Source organism: Cyanistes caeruleus, chromosome 18 (genome assembly GCF_971803275.1).
Source record: "Cyanistes caeruleus chromosome 18, bCyaCae1.hap1.1, whole genome shotgun sequence".
In the NCBI taxonomy this organism is placed as follows: domain Eukaryota; kingdom Metazoa; phylum Chordata; class Aves; order Passeriformes; family Paridae; genus Cyanistes; species Cyanistes caeruleus.
The window spans coordinates 4,707,534-4,726,287 of NC_141718.1; the positions used below are offsets into that span (position 1 = coordinate 4,707,534).

The following is an 18,754-nucleotide window of genomic DNA, read 5'->3' on the forward strand; positions in this document are numbered from 1 at the left end:
TGACTGCAATTTCGGCTGTTAATTAGTGGACCCCACTGGCAGGGAGCCAGGACCCCTCGCAGCCCCCCGATCCTGCAGGCGCGGACAGAGCCAGGAGCCCTCCCTGATTCCACCGCTCCCGGGACACCCTGAGCCCCCAAACTGAGAGGGTCCCCAGGGGGGCTGGTGGGGGCTGCAGGGCCTCTGCCACCCCCTTCTCCCACACTGAGGGTCTCCTGTGTCCCAGCACGAGGCCAATTCCCTGGCAAAGCCCCCCTCCCCATCCTGTCCCACCCGGCTCCAGCGCAAGGCTGGCGCATCCCGGGCGAACGGACCCGCGTTCATGCACCACCGACCCCCGAGCAGTTCTAATCTTCTGGTTTTTTTTTAATTTGCCTCACAAGGTAGAGTACATCCAGGGAATGTGCAATGTACAAGGAAAGTGCTGGGCAGGCGAGCGCGAGGGGAGGCGGGGGTGCCCCACGGGGCCCGGGACTCGTAGCTAGCAGGCGGCACGCTCAGTCGGAGGGCGCGTCGGGGGTGACAAAGGTGCCCTTCTGGTCCCACTGCATGTCCCGGATGCGGCGGATGGACTGGATCTGGGGCTGGAAGGCAGACCACTCATTCCAGTGTCGGAAGTCTCCGGTCTCAAAGAGGTACTGGTAGCCTCTGTAGCCAGGGTACTGGTACCCGACCCAACTGCAGGAAAAGCAAACACAGGGCACCTGAGCGGGGTCAGCCACTCCGGGCAGCAGCCACACAGCTGGCGTGTGCTCAGGGGCCAGCAGGGCCTCCCTGCACTGGGCACCAGCCTCTGGAGGATGGGCCACGTCACCAGAAACAGCCACCCAAAACAGCCATGCCACCAAACCAGCCATGCCACCAAACCAGCCATGCCACCAAACCAGCCATGCCACCAAAAGCAGGTGGCTGGGGAGGACAGGGAGCCTGGCACAAGGCAGCCACCGCTGCAGCCCAGCTTACGTTCCACTGGGCACCTGCACGCTGCCCACGCGGTCGCAGAAGCCATAAGCCCAGAGGCTGGGCACGTCGTCCTCCTGGATTTCCATCTTGTTGCCCTTGAAGTCAGCAGACTCATAGAGGGAGATTTTGTGGTCCTCAGCCTCCTGGGGAAGACAGAGGGAGGGTGCTGGGCAGTGTGGCCAAAGCCCTGGAGCTTTGCTGCAGCGAGGCATCCAGCGAGGCTGGGCACAGCCCAGCCCTGGGCAGACCCCAGCAGGGCTCTCTGCTCCTGAGCACTCACCATTTTGATGGGACGCATGGACATGAAGCAGTCGCTCCGGTAGCTGCTGGACCAGGTGTCCCAGCGAGGGTACTCGCCCTTCTCCAGGATGAACATCTCCCCGCGCATGTTGGCCTGCTCGTAGGCCACCCAGCTGGGGAGAGAGGTGGCCAAAGAGCGGGTCAGGTACCACCCAGCAGTTCCTCTCCTGCTCAGCCTGCTTGCAGGACAGTGGAGGGGTCTCCAAAAAGGCCCCACCACCCTGCTCCCACCTTTATCCCAGCCCAGGTACTGTGGCCTGTGCAGAGCCAGCGCTGATCCATGAGCTCCTGGCTGGAAGCTCGCTGATGTTTGAATGCCCAAACCTGCAGCAGGCACCAGCACTCACAGTGTTCCTCTTCCTCGGCTGGGGAGCAGCAGGACCCCTGCACAGCTGGTGACCCCACAGAGTCAGCTCAGGACTCTGTTGTCCCTCCTGCCTCGGCTGTGTAATCCTGGCACGCCTCACTGCTCCAGCACCAGCCAGCGCTGGCAGCCGTCCCACTGCCGGGTGTGGGGCTCACTCAGCTGCAATGTCACCTCTTCAGCAGAGCCATGAGGTGCTGTGGGGCTGGGAATGTTATGGGTGTGGGCTTCAGAAGCCCCCAGCACCTCAACAGTCCTGCATTTGCGTCTTCCCCTTTCCCTGCAAAACAGCTCTTCCAGCAGGGAAGATGTCAACAGGGGTTTTCCTGCTGGCAGGAGAGGTGTTCAGGTACCCCAGGCTGCACAGCCTCAAGCTGACTTGGTCAGCAAAGCTCAGCTTGGTTGTTTTGCTTTCATCTTTCCCTAAGCACATTTTTGGGTGCAGAGTCCCGTCGGTGACTCTCAAGAAGCTTCTAAGGACCCCAATGACACCCAAGTTCTCTGTCCTCCCAGTTTCACTCTTTCTATGTCTAGAGCAGTTTCCCAGGTATCACATCTGAGCTCCTTCCAGGCTGCTTCATCCCCAGTTTGTTTCAAGAGCAGTTGGATATTCTGGGTTCCTAATAAAAAAGTCATCTGTGCTGCGTGGTGTCATTCCAGGTCACCCTCCTGCTCCCCAGGGATGCTGTCAGGACAAGCCATGTCCTGTGCATCCTCCCCACAGCACTTCCAGCCCCCCTGCATTCCTGGGCACGCCGTTTCCAGCCGGGCACAGTGCAGTGGGATGCTCTTTCAACATGGAGATCATCTGTCTGCTCAGTTATCTGCTTTGGGGATCGTTTTTGTCCCTGCCTGTGTCAACTGTTCCCACGGCTTTGAGACCTGCCCAGCCCCCCTGTTGCTGCTCAGCTGTCTGGGTGCAGGCGTGTGCCCGTCCCTGCCTGTCCCTGCCTGCTCCAGCTTGCTCCAAGGATCCCACTTCATTTCATCTTGACTTCTCTAAAATCTGCAGGTCCCTTGTATTCCATGGACAGCTCCTGTCGGCTGAAATGATGGACACCTTTCCTCAGCCCTTGGCTTTGTCTCTGGTGCTCTTTGCTTTGCATGTGGTCCTGGAATCCTTCCCACCCACCCTGGCCCTCCCGTCCTCCTCGAAGGAGATCCGGGATGGCTGCTCTGCTCCTGTGCTGGCCCTGCTGCGCTCTGCCCAGGCAGCCAGGAAATGCCCCTGCACGTCACACTGTGCCCAGGGTGCCCCCCAAGGCCATGTCCCCTCCCATCCCCAGGGACACGGCCCCCTTCGTGGCTGGGGTCACTTACGGTCCAGAGGTGACAATGACACTGCGCACCCGGTCGAAGCCACGGTCAGCCAGGTTCAGGCACTCGGCGGTGAACTCCATCTGCCTGCCCTGGAAGTTCTCCTGGTCGAAGACAACGATCTGGGGGTGCAAGGAAAGTGTTGGATGAGGACAGGCGTGCTCAGGGAGGGCAGGCTGGTGTTGTGTGACCCTGCATGCCTGAGCCCACTGCTCCACCTGTCCCCCTCGGCTCGCCAAGCCTTCTCCTGCAGCTTCTTGGATCTGGAGCCTGCTCCTGCTGTGCTGGGCTCTGAGCACAGGAAGGTTCCCCACAACAGCTGTTCCTGCTCCAAGATGGTCTCATCCTGACCCTGGTTTTGCTGCTGCTGGTGCCCACACTGGTGGGAAGGAGCTGCTTCTCCTGTGCCCTGTCTGCACTCTGGCACAGTGTCACCGGAGCCCTCACATTACTTGTCCCATGCCAGCCATGCTGCAGTGCCTCATTGGCATGCTGACCTGGCATCACTGTGGCAATTCAGTGCTGGCCCTGTCACCAGTGTCCCCTCCACCTCCCCACAGGCCCCCTGCAGGCAGGGGGTGACCAAGGGAAGCAGGTGGCAGCAGCCAGCCTTGACACCACAACCCAGGGGAGAGCACTTCCAAAGCCCATGGTCCCCAACAATCCCTTGGTCCTGGCCAAGGGACCTTCAGACTGTTTGTCCTGCAGCAGGTGCCCAAATCCTGTGCCTGCTGTCACAGGGACAGAGCAGGGATGGCATCACCCACACTTCCACCCTCCTTCCCCCCGGGGCAATCTCCTCCTGCCCCAAGGATGCTGCCCCAGAGTGTGTCCCTGCTCGAGGGGAGCCACAGGGCTTACCCTGAAGGCTTCTGGGGAGGGCTCCTCGCCCTTGCTGTTTGCGACAGGAGCAGGGTCGAGGGATGGGGTTGGTGCAGGAGCCGCCTTCTCCTTCTCATCCACAGCCTGGCCGGGAGCAGCGGGTTTTGTGGTCTCAGACATCGCGGTGGTGGGCTCAAGTCTGTGACAGGGCACCAGCAGCAGGTTAAAGGGAGGCATGGATGGCCACCCACAACCCACCCCAGGAACGGCAACATCTGGATGGGGACTCTCAATGGGGTTTGTGGCCAGGGCCAGGAGAGGAGCTGCTGGAAGGTTCTCCAGCAGGCACAGGTGGGGGTCCTGCCTTCACCAGGGGGATCACAGGAGGTCCTGGAGTCCACACCCTCCTTCTGTGGTCAGGAGAGCCCGGAGCATGGTCCCAGCACTGGAGGGGTGCCCAGGGATGGGGTCTGATGCTGTGCCAGGCACCGGGGCCATCCCGCACGGGGTGCACCTGGGAGCCCGGGTGGCACCGGGGCAGCGTGTGAGGGGTGGGAAGGGGACAGCTCTGGTCTGCTGAGGCCCTGCAGCTGGCACCCTGCTGCGGCCCGGCAGGTGAGTGTCACCAGCAGCTCCCCGGGGAGTGGAGGGCGGTGGGATGCTGAGCACAAAGGTGCTCCCAAACGTGACCACCACAGCGGTGGCCACGGCTTAGACCCTGAGTTTCCCTCTCCCCACCTCGGGTCCGGCTGCAGCCCGGTGCCCGGGGACTTCGTCCTCTTACCTGGGCAGCTGCTGCTTCTTGTTGGAGTGAGCGGGCTTGTGTTTCGGGGCGCCGCGAGGCCCCCACTTTATAGCCTGGCAAGGGCAGACCCCCGGGCGGGCGCACAAAGGAACTGCCAGCTCATCAGTGTCTGCGCGGCCGCCCAGTCATCACATCCTGCAAAGCGCTGGGCGAGCTGGAAGCCTCTCCCCGGCCCCGTGCCCAGCCGCTGAACCCAGCACTTTCCTTTGTGCCCGCGGCACAACAGAAGACCTGACCGTGCCACTTTGCAGCGCGCCCGGCACCCGCTGCCCCGCGTGCGGCCGCCCCGCCAGGGCATATATAGCCCTGGCACGGCCCGGCCGGCTCCGGCACCGCCGCAGGAACAGGAACACCTCCCCTGCCCAGCGCCCCGGGCCCGCGGTGACACCGCTCCCGTGCCGCTGCCACCGCGCAGGGAGCGGCAGCCCCGCCGTGCCCGGCCCGCGGCCGCGCTCTGCCCGTTCCTCCCCTCCCAACACCGAACCTCTCGCTCTGAGCATCACTCCCTGCCCGCAAGCGCCGGCAGCGCTGCCCTGGCGCTGCCAGGAAGCGAGACCTGAGTGTTCTGAAGCGTTGCTGGAGTTAGGTTTTTTCCAAACGATGTGTAATCGAAGCTGACACTTTCCGAATCACCTGAGTGCCTGGAAGCACTGTTTGTTCTCCCTTGGGAACGTCCCTGCTCACTGGCAGGGCTCTTCCTTTGCTTTTTAGCCCGTTTTCCCCGTGCTGCAGTCACCCTGAACCACCCCTGGTTCTGCCACCACCACATTCATGGTTTTGGGGCACTAGCTCTGGCTGGCTGGCGCAGGAGGGTCGGGGGGTGGCTGGCTGGGGATGCACTGCCACCAGCTCAGCCTCTGGTGCCACATCTCCCCCACCTCATGGCACCTCGGGGGGGACTTTCCCCTGAGTCCTTCTGAGCTTCTGATCAGCTCTTCTGCACCTCCACAGCCCTGTCCAACACCCCCAGCTTCCCGCAGCATCCAGCACCGGCGGTGCCTTACCCGGGGGTGTGCGGGCTGAGAGCCCCGTGTGCTGCCCTCCTCTTTTGTCCCTCCCATGTGTCACCCGGCGGTGGTGGGATCCAGATCCCGAACAAAAGGAGTGTATTGATGCCTTCTTTTCCCGAGGTTTTTCAGGAGGTGTGCTGTGCCCGTGACATGGCTGGGTGCAGGGTCTGCTGCCCCGTTACCCTGGGCACTGGCCCAGTCTGGTTCTCACCCTGATGTCGGGCGGTGTTTTATGATTCACGATTTCAATTTGCACTCGTTTCCAGATTTCTAAATTAACCTGCCCTCTCCTCCTCCCGGAGCCAGCGTGGGTGATTTCCCTGCGCTGCCTCCCCTGTGCCTCCTGGGCATTAATCAGCAGCTCTCCCTCACCCCCTGCGCCTGACTCTGCTTCCCCTCACAATCCCCAGCACCTCTGAATGTGAGAATTGGAAAACCAGCTCGAGGGGCCGAGATCTGCTCCTGATGGCTGCTGTGCTCGTTACTGAGCACTCAGCATCCCCGTGGGTTCCCCTGAGCCAGTGCTGCGGCTGGGCTGACAGCGGGGATCGATCTTTGGCCATTCCTGAGCTCCCTAGACACAAAATCTCTGCCCTGCCATGGCCCCTGTGTCCTGTAAAGCCCCACACCATCCCTCCCTGGCACGGGCGAGCCTGTGGGATGCACAGCTCCAGCAAACAGCCGCCCCAGCAGCAGACGGGCAGAGATGGCACAGCGTGGCCACCGAGGGCACGAGGGTTTGTTCTGCCCTGGTGAGTCCTGCTGCCCACGGATCTCCTGCTGCTGCATCCCTGCCTGGCATGGAGTGGCACCGTGGGGGCACAGCTCGGGCTCTGATGACCGTGTCCCGCTGCCAGGACACGGCGTGGACAGCGAGCGAGTGGTGGTCACTGCTGGTGGCCAGCGCAGGCTGGGTTTAGCTCAGGCCACAGTGAGAGGCTGAGGACAAATTGTGCCAGTGCCAAGAGGGCTTTTGCTGGGGTTGCAGGTGGCAGGGACAACCCGTGCAGCCCTGCTGTGCCCTGGGGCAGCTCAGTTCTGCTGAGCCTCCCCAGCTGCCCTGCTCTGCCTCCCCCAGGGTGCCCAGGGCTCACGGGGCTGCTGCAGATGCATGAGGGGGACTCTGGCTCAGCCTCCTGGCGGTTTTCTGGCAAATTCTGTCCCAAAACACAGCACTCCCTGGGACCACAGGTTTTCCATTGGGCTCAAAAGCCTCCCTTGTTTGCTGCCCGCTCCGAGGAACAGGCTGGGTGGGTGCCCAGCTTTTGGAGCCCTGGTACCACCCTGGGATGGTGAGGTACACACCTTGTGAGGTGTGTTGGTCACGGTGAGCAAAGCTGGAAGGTGTTCAGGTCCCCAAAATGTGGTGGCAGCAGACCCTTTCCAGCACACAGAGGCAGGAGGCTGTTGCAGCTCTTCCCAAGTCATAACCTGCACCTCCAGTCTCTCCCGTGCCTTTTCAACCCCCCACCACCACTTTCCATGCCCCTGGTCCCCACTTCTTACGGTGTCCATGGCTGTTGTGTGCCCAGCCTGCAACGAGCTGCCCCGGGTTTCGGGGAGAGCTGCTCTGCCCTAGCAGGGAGAGCAAGTGAACACTTGTATTTCCTCCCACTTCCCAGAAAGGGATGAGGAAACCTCCCTGCGCCCCCAGTGCAGGCAGCACTGCCTGCGGGCAGGGGCAGCGCTGCCAGAGCTGGGACACGGCCCCAGCCCAGTCCCACGCCAGGAAGGGCACATGGCAGGAGCGCTGGCAGAGCCTGGGGGCGATGCCCCGGCTCTGGAGCTGTGGGGCGGGGGTCAGAGCCTGTGCCCGGTGGGCCAGCTCCATGTCCCGGCTCATCAGCGTCTCTGACACGGCGCCTTTGTTCTGCCCGGTCCCTCCTCCCGGCCATGTGCTGAGTTAGGGGTTTCAGTAATGCTCCCCTGGGCTCTGTCTCTATCTGGAGGCTATAAAAACCCAGCCGGAGGCTGCTGGACATGTCACCTCCCTGGGCACCAGTGCCTCACCCCAGGTAAGCGCTGCAGCCCCGTGCCCATGGCTGGGAGCGAGCAGCTGCGGGAAGAGCTGGAGGAGCATCCAAGATGCGGGGTTAGACCCCTCCTCGGCACCGGGAGCTGTGGTGGGGGCTGGGAGTGGGGAGTTGGGGGCTGTGTGTGGCTGTGGCAGTGGCAGGGTGTTGATGCTCAGTGCGGGCACGCAGCCATCGCCGCAGCGCTCCCGGCTCAGCGCTGCCCTGCCTGCACCGCCTGCCAGCACCGGGGCTTTGGCTCAGGGAGCTGCCAGTGGGAGGAGGAGTTTCCCTGGGCACGGGCAGGGATGTCTGCCAGGGCCAGGTGCCCAGTGGGCCAGGTGCCCGCTGCTCCACATGGCCCTGGTGGCAGCTCCAGCTGGGCAGGGAGAGCCACAGAGCTCTTCATCCGCTCCAGCATGGAGCAACCACTTGTTGTTCCCCACACTGCCGCTGAAGGGATGTGCGTGGGCTCCTGAGGTCATTTTCATCCGGGCAGAGGGAGCTTTAACCGTCTCCTTCCCCTGTGCTCTGGCAGAGGCACCATGACCCACCGCTGCAAGAAATCCTCCGGTCTCTGGAAGGTACGGGAGCCTGGGCAGGACCAGCACCGTGCCCTGAGAACACCCGGGAATGGGGCTGCAGTATCTGCCCGGGGCCTTGGCAGCGCCAGAGCCCCCTGACTCCCTCCATTCCCCCCAGATCGTGGTGTGGGACGAGCCTTTCTTCCAGGGCAAGAAGCACGAGTTCACCACCGACTGCTACAGCACCCCGGAGCACGGCTTCAGCACCGTCCGCTCCTGCAAGATCGAGAGCGGGGCGTGAGTGGGGGTCCCGGGGCACTGCCACCCCGCCGTGCTGCGGGACCCCACGGATAGCAGGGGGGTTGGAGGATGGAGGCCTCCAGTGCCTTTTGCTCCCCGAGCTGCCTCCCCTGGGCACCGCTGGGTGCAGCGGGCACAGCCCGGCCGTGAGCGGGGCGGTGGGCACCCCGGGGGTCTCACCCCTCCCGCCCCGGCAGGTGGGCAGGCTTCGAGCACTGCGGCTTCCAGGGGCAGCAGTTCGTGCTGGAGCGAGGCGAGTACCCGTGCTGGGAGGCGTGGAGCGGCAGCAACGCCTACCACGTGGAGAGGATGTGCTCCTTCCGCCCCATCGCCTGCGCCGTGAGTGCCCCCGCCCCGGCTCCCCCCGCGGGGCGGCCCCCGGAGCCCACCCCGGCCACGGACAGGGTGGCAGTGCCAAAGCCGTGCCCGTCTCGGCCGCAGGACCACGGACGGAGCAGGCTGATGCTCTTTGAGCAGGAGAACTTCCAGGGCAAGCGGGCAGAGATGAACGACGACTGCCCCTCGCTGCCCGCCCTGGGCTGGGGCAGCAGCACCGTGGGCTCCTTCCTCGTCCGCTCCGGAGCGTGAGTACCCGGGGCTTGCAGCCTGCCGGGGCCGCCGGGGCACGCAGCAGAGCCGGGGATGCTGTGGCAGCTGCCGGGACCCCTGCCGCCAGCCCCGAGCCACCGCCGCGCTCTGCTCTGTCGCAGGTGGGTCTGCTCGCAGTACCCGGGCTACCGGGGCTTCCAGTACCTCCTGGAGAGCGACAGCCCCGCGGGCGAGTACAAGCACGTGCGGGAGTGGGGGTCCCACGCTCAGACGGGCCAGGTCCAGTCCATCCGCAGGGTCCAGCAGTGACCGCGGTGCCGGAGCCCCCGGGCACCGTCTGTCCCTCGGGGCGGCGGCGACAAAGCTCAATAAAGGCTCGGTTGTCCAAGGCGGCGCTGGAAGTTGGGGATGGGAGGGGATGGGGGCCGTGGGGGTGCGTGCCCGGGAGTGTCGCAGCTCCCGGGGGCAGAACGCGGCTCTGCAGGGGCAGGGATGGGCTGGAGGGGAATTCTTCTGCCCGGATGCTGATGCAGGGGTTCTGCGGGACCCCCACATCCCACCACCGCACAGACACCATCTGCTCTTCCAGCACCTGTCAGGGGCTGAAAGGAGCTGCAGGATCAAGCAAGTGTGCGCCTATCCCCGCATCCACGCTCTGTACCCATCCCAGCACTCTCACATACCTGTACACACCCCTGCACCCATCCCTGCACCCATCCCTCACTCCCGCACACCCAGTGTGCGGCCAAAGCTGGAAACGCAGCAGGGAAAGGCTGGTCTGGAAAATTTCCTCATTTCAGAAGAGCTCTGGAGAAAAGGTTTGATGTGGTGAAAATGTCCCATCCATGACATTTGCAGCAGCAAGGCCACCAGCGGAGGGAATGCTGCCCAGCAAAGGATTCTCTCCACAGGAAATCACAATTAAATAGGCAAAATAGAAGAAGAAACAAAAAGTTTTGGGATGGGCTGAGCGAAACCCTCCTGCGCCCTAGGGCAACCCCGTCCGGGGCCGGCAGCCAGGGAGACCCGAGGAGCTCCTGGGTACCCCCGTGTCCCCGCTCAGCTCCAGAGCCCTGGGGGGACGCGAGCTCCGGGAGCGGGGCCAGCACATGGCCAGGCACGGTGGGCAGCTGGCGGCGAGACCAGGGGTCTCCGGGGACCCGGCGGGGACTTGGAGAACAATGCAGGAGCCCAGCAGCTGCACAGCGCTGCGGAGGGGCTGTCTCAACCCCCGGACGGGAGGGGAGCTGTCCCCGGCACGGGGAGGGGCTGTTCTCGGACAGGGCCGTGTCCCCAAGCCGGGCTGGTCTGTCTGCCACCCGATGCCACCCAGCCCGGCCGCATCCTGCCCACCATGTCCCAGGGGTGCGCCCGACAGCCCCTGCCCAGCGCCCCTTGTCCCGCGTCCCCTGGGTCACAGCCTCGGCTGTGGGGAGCCCCTGGCACCACGGCCAACCATGTCCTGGCAGGGGACAGTGACAGTGGCCATTGCGGCGGCTGTGGTGGCAAAGGGGTCCCCAGGGTGTCCCGCAGCGGGAGCGGTGCGGGGACGGTGCGGGAGTGGCGCGGGGAATGATGCAGGAGCGGTGATGGGAGCGGTGATGGGAGAGATGTGGGAGCAGTGATGGGAGTGATGCGGGAGCGGTGATGGGAATGATGCAGGAGCGGTGCTGGGAGAGATGCGGGAGCGGTGATGGGAGAGATGCGGGAGCGGTGATGGGAGCGGTGCTGGGAGTGATGCGGGAGCGGTGATGGGAGCGGTGCTGGGAACGATGCGGGAGCGGTGATGGGAGAGATGCGGGAGCAGTGATGGGAGAGATGCGGGAGCGGTGCTGGGAGTGATGCGGGAGCAGTGATGGGAGTGATGCGGGAGCGGGGATGGGAGTGATGCGGGAGCGGTGCTGGGAGAGATGCGGGAGCGGTGCTGGGAATGATGCAGGAGCGGTGATGGGAGTGATGCGGGAGCGGTGATGGGAGCGGTGATGGGAGAGATGCGGGAGCGGTGATGGGAGCGGTGCTGGGAGCGGTGCTGGGAGTGATGCGGGAGCGGTGATGGGAGCGGTGCTGGGAACGATGCGGGAGCGGTGATGGGAGAGATGCGGGAGCGGTGATGGGAGTGATGCGGGAGCAGTGATGGGAACGATGTGGGAGCTGTGATGGGAGCGGTGATGGGAGTGATGCGGGAGCGGTGACGGGAGTGATGCGGGAGCAGTGCTGGGAGTGATGCGGGAGCAGTGCGGAGAGGGAGCGGTGCGGAGAAAAGGTGACTCGGCCGCATTTCCAGCATTAAAATTTAATGCGAGTTGCAGCATCCTCCTGCGCCGTAGGTAGGGCCGGGGGGGCCGGGGGCTGCTGGAGGAGGAGTTTGCTTGGCTGCCTCTTCCTCAGGGATGCTCTGGGAAAGCTCCAGCACAAAGGAGCGGCGCGGCGAGCAGGAGGGAGCGGAACCGGCGCCCCCCAGCCCCAGCCCGGCCCCCTGGGAGCAGGTAACGCACCGCGGACATGGCTCCGCTCCCTGCGGACGGGGATGGGGCGCCGGCGGGGTCTGGGGGCGCGGGGAGCCCGGGGGCTGCCCCCACCTCAGGGCTGGAGCGGGGGGTGATGTCGCTCCGGGACTCGGGGGGTCCTGCGGGCATCGCTCCGGGAGGTGCGGAGCCGGCGGCCGCGGCCGCTCCCTCCTCTCCGTGCCTAAAAATTCCCCCCTTCTCAATATATTATTCCCTCGTTATAAATAACCCTACGAGAGGTTCCTCCGGCAGGAACCCCCCCTTCCCCGGGGGTGCCAGGCCGGGACAGCCCGGGCCCCCTCCCTTTGTTAGGGCAGGAGCAGTCGCGCATCCCGCAGCGCGTTCCTGGCCACATCCCGGCCCGGCGGGCGATCCCGGTGATCCCGGAGGCAGCGCCGGGCAGCCTGGCCCCCCCTCGGACACCGCCTGCAGCCCCCGGCTCAAATCAGAACTAACTGCTGCACCGCTTGTTTGTATTTATTTTTTTTTTTTTTTTTTTTTTTTTTGGTATTTTTTTATTCCAGAATCCTCATCAAGAATAGGGCTCCTGCCAGGTAAATGGATTCTTGCCTGATTCAATGCTCCTGGGAGGATTTGCAGCCAAAATAGTGTTTTATTGCTTTGTCTCGAAGCCCCCATTTTCCCCGAAAGCTGATGATCCTAGGCGGGGGTTAGAGGCGAGGCTGGGGCCAGCAGCCCCAGGGCACAGCACAGCCCCAGGGCACAGCACAGCCCCAGGGCACAGCACAGCCCCAGGGCACAGCACAGCCCCAGGGCACAGCACAGCCCTTCCTTCTCAGAGTTAACCTGGCAGATGCTCTTCTTGCGGAGCCATTTTCTCTCCCTCATTGTCTCGCAGCCTTTTGTGTGTGCGGCTAGGTCCTGCCCGGGGAGCCAGGAGGAGCCCGGAAATAATCAGATTTTCAAGCAAGGAGCCTTTCACACCCTCACACCCCCTTCTGCCGGGCTGCCCAGCCCCAGAGCTGCAGACAAAGGCAGCAGCGCCTGGCACCACTGCAGCAGCACCGGAGCCTGGGCTGTGCCAGAGCCTGGGCTCTGCTGGATGGCAGCGAGGGTCGGGCAGCTCTGGCAGGACACAGGGCCGGGGTGTCCGGCCACCCCGCTGGGATCTGGGGGCTCAGGGTGCCCCATCCCAGAGAGCATCTCTCTGGCATCCCTCGCGGCAGTGCTGTGCCTGCTGGGCCCTCATCTCCCTGCTCCTGCCTGCAGTGGAGCTTCTGCTCCTCTCTCTCCCTCCCTCCTCACTCGAGAAGGGGCTTTGGCCCCCATTTAATTCGGGTGTCCAGCCCCCCATGGCCACCCACGCGTGTGGCAAGGGCAGCTCAAGCTCGCACTCAAGACGAGGGTTTAGGTGAGTCCTGTCTGCACAAAATTGTTTTTCCCTCCCTGTCTCCTGGGCTGTGCTTCATTCCCAGGCCAGAGAGGCCATCCTGCCCCACCACAGGCACCTCCGGCTCGGATCCAGGCAGAGCATCCACTGCCAGATGCTCAGTGGCACCTCCGCTGCTCATTCCCGCTGCTCGGCCCCACCGCAGCTGGGTTGCAAACGCTGCCTGGACACGCTGTCCCCAGGGGAGGGACTGTCCTGCCGGCGTGCGGTGACAATGAGCCGTGGGAAGCAGGAGCGGCTCCGCAGCTCAACTGCAGAGTCATCACTGCCCCGCTCCCCCGGGACCTGCTGCCGTCCTGGTTTGCCCAGGCGGGCAGGGCAGGGCAGGGCAGGGCACAGACATGGGCTGGCTGCTGGCACCGGCCGCGTGTCCCCAAATCCCCGGGGACATGGAGCAGCACGCACTGTGACCGCCAGCCGCCCCAGTTTAACCAGTGGAGCCGCAGGGTCCCAGAGGCTCAGCCTGGGCACGCGGTGGGGACAGCAGAAGCGGCAGTGGCAATCAGTCCCTGCCTCCAGTGCGGGGGTTCCAGCAGCAGGCAGGGACAGTTTGGGGCACTGCCACCATTTCTGCTGGGGTGGTTCTGATGCCCCCCTGTGCCCGGTTCAGCTCCTGCTCTCTGCAAGGGGACAGGGACAGGAATGTCGGTGCCCAGCCCTCCTGCCAGGCTCCTGCCAGCTTGGCTGGGCTGTGCCTGAGGCCGGGGCCCTGTTTCTCCCCCTTGCTGCGTTGGTTGTTTCTTTTGCAGCTGCTAATGACTGACCTGAGGTCTGTTCACACAGTCCCCTCGCTGCCTCCACGGCACAGAGCCACATGGAACAGGGGACATTGCACAGCACCCCCCTAGCTGGAGACCACAGGTAAGACTCAGGGGAGGGGACACAGGTAGTGCCACCACCCTGCTCTTCCATCCCTCGTGAGCAGGGAGGGTTCTGGGTCAGGACCAGCCTTCCTCCTCAGGGCCCCATCCCCTGGAGGGTTCTCCCCAGGCCCCAGCGGGGTGCAGGGGTTCACAGCATCCCCAGAATCACCTGCACGAGAGGATGTGTCCCCCACGTGTGCCCAGCAGTGGGGAGGGGGTGGCTGCCACAGCCTAGGGTCTCACAGCGTCTCTGCTCCTCAGTGCCACCACCCCAGGGGCATGGCCCCAGCTCCTGCCTGGCCACACTGACCATGTCCAGAGGGAAGCCGGGCTCAGGAGCTGCCATCACGACCAGCACATGATGCCAGAGCCAGGCTGGCCCCAGCAGAGCACCCCGGTACCCACTGCCAGGGCGTGGAGCCGCGAGCCCGGCCACAGCGGGGGACACAGCCCAGGAGACTGCGGTGGTGACACCTGAGGACACGGGGCTGCGCATGCACGCGGTTCTCCTGCAAGGTGCTGGGGTGTCCTTGCCTCCTTCTGCTCCCCCCAGGCCTGTCCCCTTCCCCAAGGCAGTGCAGGAGGAGGGAGAAGAAAAAGGGAGTGGGGGCAGAGCTGTGCCAGCTCCTCATGGTGACACAATGGCCAGAGCCCAAAGGGACTCTGTCCCCACTGATCCTGCCCTTCCCTCTGGCTGTTGGTGATGTCCTGGTGCTTTCTGCTCTGGAGGTGCCAAGTCTTGGCAAGACCCTGCTTCTGCTCCCCTTGGAGAAACACCTGGTTTGTGGAGCACCCTGGAGGAATGTGGGCAGTGAATCCTCCTCCTGTGGCCTCTGCAGTGGCCCCATAAGCGGCTGGGACCTTGTCCTTGCCAAGGGACACACTCGGGCCCGTGTCCCCACACAGGCAGAAGGGCGGGGGGTGCTGTGAGCTGGGGGCTGAGGACAAACACAGCTCATGGCAGGTGTAACAGCCTTGAAGTCCAGACTGGAAAAGCATCCTCATGGGGACCAGAGGAGCTCGTGCTGTGGGAGGAGGTGACCCAAAGGGACACGGGGCAGAGGTTTTGCTGGGTGCCCCATCCCAGCCCTGTTTCTTGGGGCACAGTGTTCCTGCAGCCCTCGGAGCACTGCTCAGCCCCATGGAGAGGCAGCTTCCAATGGGAGGAGGGAAACTGTGGGCCACATTTCCTCTGCTCCATGGTGGTTTTTCCTGCTGGACCTACACCTGCACGTGCAGTAGGAGCTTGGGGCAGACCTGGAGCAGCTGTTGTGGTCTCTGCTGGAGCCCTGCTCTTGCAGAGCTGCCTGGAGCCTTATCCCAGACACTGCCAGTGATTCCTTCACCCTCTCCTTTTCTGCTTCTTCCAGCTCCTTTAGAGACCTTTAGGCACTGCTGGGACTGTCCTCCACACATCCTGCCTCTCACCTTTCCCAGGCCCAGGGGTGGGAAATTCCTGTTGTGAGGGGACGCTCACTGCTGGGCCCTTTGGTGCCTCCCTGGCCAGGATCAGAGGGGCAGGTGCCTGCTGAGCATTTCAATCAGAGACAGGTTCTGTTACCCTGGCTGAACCCTCCACTAACACCTTCCCCAACGTCAAAGCCCAAAAACGCCTCCTGCTCTTGTGAGCCAGAGCCCTGCTGCTGACAGGCCCGGCTCTGCATGCTGCCAGTATTAACCTACTAACCTGCTGGGACCCCTGTGCCCTCCCCAGGGCTGCCACAGCCCCTGGCACATGGACTAACCCACTAACCAGCCCAGCGCATGCCCTACTAACCCACAGCGGCCCTGCCTCGCACCCACTAACCACGGCAGCAGCACTGCCTTTAAAGGGGAACAGAAAAGCTGGAAAAGGCCTTTGGGAGTGACAGGGGTCGGTGCCAGGCTGCACAGGCAGGGACAGACAGGGCCAGCCCTGGCTGTGGGCAGGAGAGAGGACTGGCTGCCCAGCACTGGGCAGGAGTGGTGTTGGGCAGCCCCAACCCCGGGCAGCAGAGGGGACCAGCAGCCCCTGCCCTGGGCAGCAGAGGGGACCAGCAGCCCCTGCCCTGGGCAGCAGAGGGGACCAGCAGCCCCTGCCCTGGGCAGCAGAGGGGACCAGCAGCCCCTGCCCTGGGCAGCAGAGGGGACCAGCAGCCCCTGCCCTGGGCAGCAGAGGGGACCAGCAGCCCCTGCCCTGGGCAGCAGAGGGGACCAGCAGCCCCAACCCAGGGCAGCAGAGGGGATGAGCAGCCCCAGCCCTGGGCAGCAGAGGGGATGAGCAGCCCCAGCCCTGGGCAGCAGAGGGGATGAGCAGCCCCTGCCCTGGGCAGCAGAGGGGACCAGCAGCCCCAGCCCTGGGCAGCAGAGGGGATGAGCAGCCCCAGCCCTGGGCAGCAGAGGGGATGAGCAGCCCCTGCCCTGGGCAGCAGAGGGGACCAGCAGCCCCAGCCCTGGGCAGCAGGAGGAGAGGGTTTCTCCCCACACGCCCTGCCCAGCCCTGCCTGTGGAGCCTGTTGCTGACTAGGAACCTAAAACGGTTTTATCAGCAGAAGCTTTTCAGTTCCTTTTTAAGCCAGTAGATCTCTGTTACTAACACATTCCTGAACTGAATTAAACAAACTAACCACTGCTGCTTTTCTCTTCATTTCTCTTCCAGTGTGTGTGCCCTCTAAGGCAGACCAGTGCCCTGCTTCTGTTACTAACCTCTACTTCTGTTCCCACTGTACTAATCCTCCCTGACTGTTTCTCTCTTGCTACTAACAACTCTCTCTGCTCTTTGCCTCTCGGGTGCTGTTTGCCATGACAAGTGACGGTGGCTCCTCCTGGATTTACTCACCTGCAGCACCCGGTTTTCCGTGCTGCTGAACATCCCTGGCTCACGTTTGCTACTGTGGGAAAGAAGATGCTCAGGCTGGGGAGCTTTGGATATTTCCCTCTTAGCCCATTTTCCAACAAATTTCACTTGGCACAGTGAGGAAAAGAGGCTGAGTGGCAATAGGACAGTACAAGCCCATTAATAATGACCAGTAATGGCTGTAGAGGCCCAGCAAACCCAGTTTGCGAGGAGATTCAGCCACAGAGCAAAGCTATTGCCACGAGCCTGAGCTTGGGGCTCTCCTGAGGCCCTGGGTCACCTGTCATGGGGAATGTTCTTGTGCTGCTCCCTGCATTGGTGCTCCTGGGCTCCTCTCTTCACCCCTTTTGTCTCTCCACAGTTTATCTGGTGCCTGGTGCATGTGGAAGCCGCTGCTGGCAGCATGGCCCTGACTAACTCAGCTCTGGTTGGTACCTGCAGGGTCCCCCAGCCCCAGCCAAGGGCAGGGGTGGGCAGTGGGTGTCACAGGGGGCTCTGCCACCAGCTGGTGGGGGCACAGCCTGGGCTTTGCTTTCTGTCAGCCAGATGAATGTGCCCAGCCTCTGCAGGGATCCTGCCAGGGTGAAGGACCAGACCCTGGCTCTCTGGTGTGGCTTTGGCACATGGCAAGGCACTGGCAGCATTCAGGTCTGCCATGACCAGCGGGACAGAGCCAAGCCCTGTGTGCCAGCAGGGGATGGTGGCCCTGTGCTGCTGGCAGGGACAGGCTGGCTCCTGAGGACATCCCAGACTGTGGCTGTTGGGGGGACACAGCACCCCTCAGCCAAGGGTCCTGGCAGCTCTGTCAGGGGGGGGCAGATCCAGACAGGGCCCAGCTCTCTCTTGGCTTTGCCTTGTGCTCACTGCTTCCATGCTGAGGGCTTCCCCAGGCCACCTGCTGATGTCACTGTCACCCCACAGTGACAGTCCAGGTGTGGCCCCAGGACACTGCCCGCTCCCCTGGGCATCCCTGCTGTGCACTAACCCCACCCAGCTGCTCCTTTAGCCAGGGGGGCTCTCTCAGGCTGATGGGGGTCCCCTCCCCACCCAGCTCCGTGTCCAACCTCCACCTTATCCCACTCATCCCCCACTGCCCTTCCTCCACACGGCTGGCACAGGATGGCTTTTTGGGCTGATGCTCCTGGGTTTGATGGCAGGGGGAGACAGGGCCCTGCTGTGGGCAGAATGGGGAGCACAGGGACGGGAATGGGACAGGAGGACAAGCCAGGTCAGGCCCAGGATGGGTGGGTTCAGGGCTTCTGCACAGGACAGGAGCACCACAAGCACTGGGCTGGAGTTGTCAGAGTCCACCACAGTGAGGGACTCTCCTCCCTGCCCCACAGACCCCCTTTTCTGCCCCAGAGAAGCCCCCCTGCACACAGAGGGACCTCCCCAGGCTGGTCACCCAGGGAATCCAGGGGACCACAACTCACCTCGGTGGCCCAGAGGATGGAGCTGGCAAGTGTCACCCTGCACAGGCCCCTCGGTGGGGACGGGCCACCAGTGCCCGTGGGTGGCTGCTCCCCCCTCAGAGCAGGGCAGGAGGGCACAGAGGCTCCACCAAACACCCAGGTTGCTCCTTTGCTCTGCTCCTGCACCTCAGGGCTCCCTGTCCCTGCTCCCCACTTCCTATGGCTGGCAGGAGTTGATCTGTCTGTCTGTCCATCCCTCTTTGCTGCTTTCCCCAGAGCTGCCTGCAGAGGGGCACGATGTGCAGACCCCCCTTTCAGCTGGGGTGGTGGATGTGGGGCCAGGACACCCCAGCAGTGCCACGGGCAGAGGTCCAGCCCTGGCTGCTCTGTCCTGCCCAGGGTGCTCCAGCCCAAGCTGGTCAGGGCTGCCCCAGCTCTGCAGGCACAGCCACGGTGGGGCTGGGCTGGCCAGGAGTCCCGTAAGTCACCACAGCCCCGAGGATGTCCCCACAGCCCCGAGGATGTCCCCACAGCCCCGAGGATGTCCCCACTGCCTGTAATGTCTACTGTGAACATGGCAAGTGTGCAACCACCCGCCTGTCTTCTGTCTTTGTGCAGTGTGAGGGGCAGGGGGAGCCGTGTGAGGCTGGGCTGGGGGTGTCCCAGCTCCCATGGGGGCTTGGAGGGGGGCCAGGACATTCCGTTCTCACCGCGGCCATCTCGACATCCCGAGGGACCGGGGCCACCGGGGGTGTGGCA

At 63.8% G+C, this 18,754-nt stretch overlaps 2 protein-coding genes across 3 annotated transcripts; one reads left to right on the forward strand and one right to left on the reverse strand.

The window, feature by feature from the left end:
- Positions 1-345: 345 nt before the first annotated feature.
- On the reverse strand, positions 346-4,696 carry CRYBB1 (crystallin beta B1). Its single transcript, XM_023947782.2, has 6 exons — positions 4,551-4,696; positions 3,806-3,965; positions 2,948-3,066; positions 1,244-1,376; positions 964-1,106; positions 346-678 (listed from the first exon to the last, which is right to left on the reverse strand). Exons 2-6 carry the CDS (start codon positions 3,944-3,946, stop codon positions 498-500), a joined length of 717 nt encoding a protein of 238 aa, XP_023803550.2. The 5' UTR covers positions 3,947-3,965; positions 4,551-4,696; the 3' UTR covers positions 346-497.
- An 882-nt stretch (positions 4,697-5,578) lies between these two features.
- CRYBA4 (crystallin beta A4) lies at positions 5,579-9,352 on the forward strand. 2 transcript variants are annotated; one of them, XM_086856517.1, is made up of 5 exons: positions 8,139-8,177; positions 8,296-8,414; positions 8,615-8,756; positions 8,859-9,001; positions 9,128-9,275. In XM_086856517.1, the coding sequence occupies exons 1-5, from the start codon at positions 8,139-8,141 to the stop codon at positions 9,273-9,275; spliced, it is 591 nt and encodes a 196-aa protein (XP_086712643.1). The 2 variants fall into 2 exon arrangements, with proteins under 2 accessions (XP_086712641.1, XP_086712643.1); XM_086856515.1 differs by having other exon boundaries at positions 5,579-8,177; positions 8,615-9,001; positions 9,128-9,352.
- Positions 9,353-18,754: the final 9,402 nt, after the last annotated feature.

Coding starts and splice junctions, on each gene's coding strand:
- CRYBB1 (XM_023947782.2), bottom strand. CDS start 3,946: ATGTCTGAGACCACAAAACCCGCTGCTCCCGGCCAGGCTGTGGATGAG. Junction 3,067..3,805: donor CCTCCCCAGAAGCCTTCAGG/GTAAGCCCTGTG, acceptor TTGCACCCCCAG/ATCGTTGTCTTCGACCAGGA. Junction 1,107..1,243: donor CCATGCGTCCCATCAAAATG/GTGAGTGCTCAG, acceptor TGTCTTCCCCAG/GAGGCTGAGGACCACAAAAT.
- CRYBA4 (XM_086856515.1), top strand. CDS start 8,139: ATGACCCACCGCTGCAAGAAATCCTCCGGTCTCTGGAAG. Junction 8,178..8,295: donor AATCCTCCGGTCTCTGGAAG/GTACGGGAGCCT, acceptor CATTCCCCCCAG/ATCGTGGTGTGGGACGAGCC. Junction 9,002..9,127: donor TTCCTCGTCCGCTCCGGAGC/GTGAGTACCCGG, acceptor GCTCTGTCGCAG/GTGGGTCTGCTCGCAGTACC.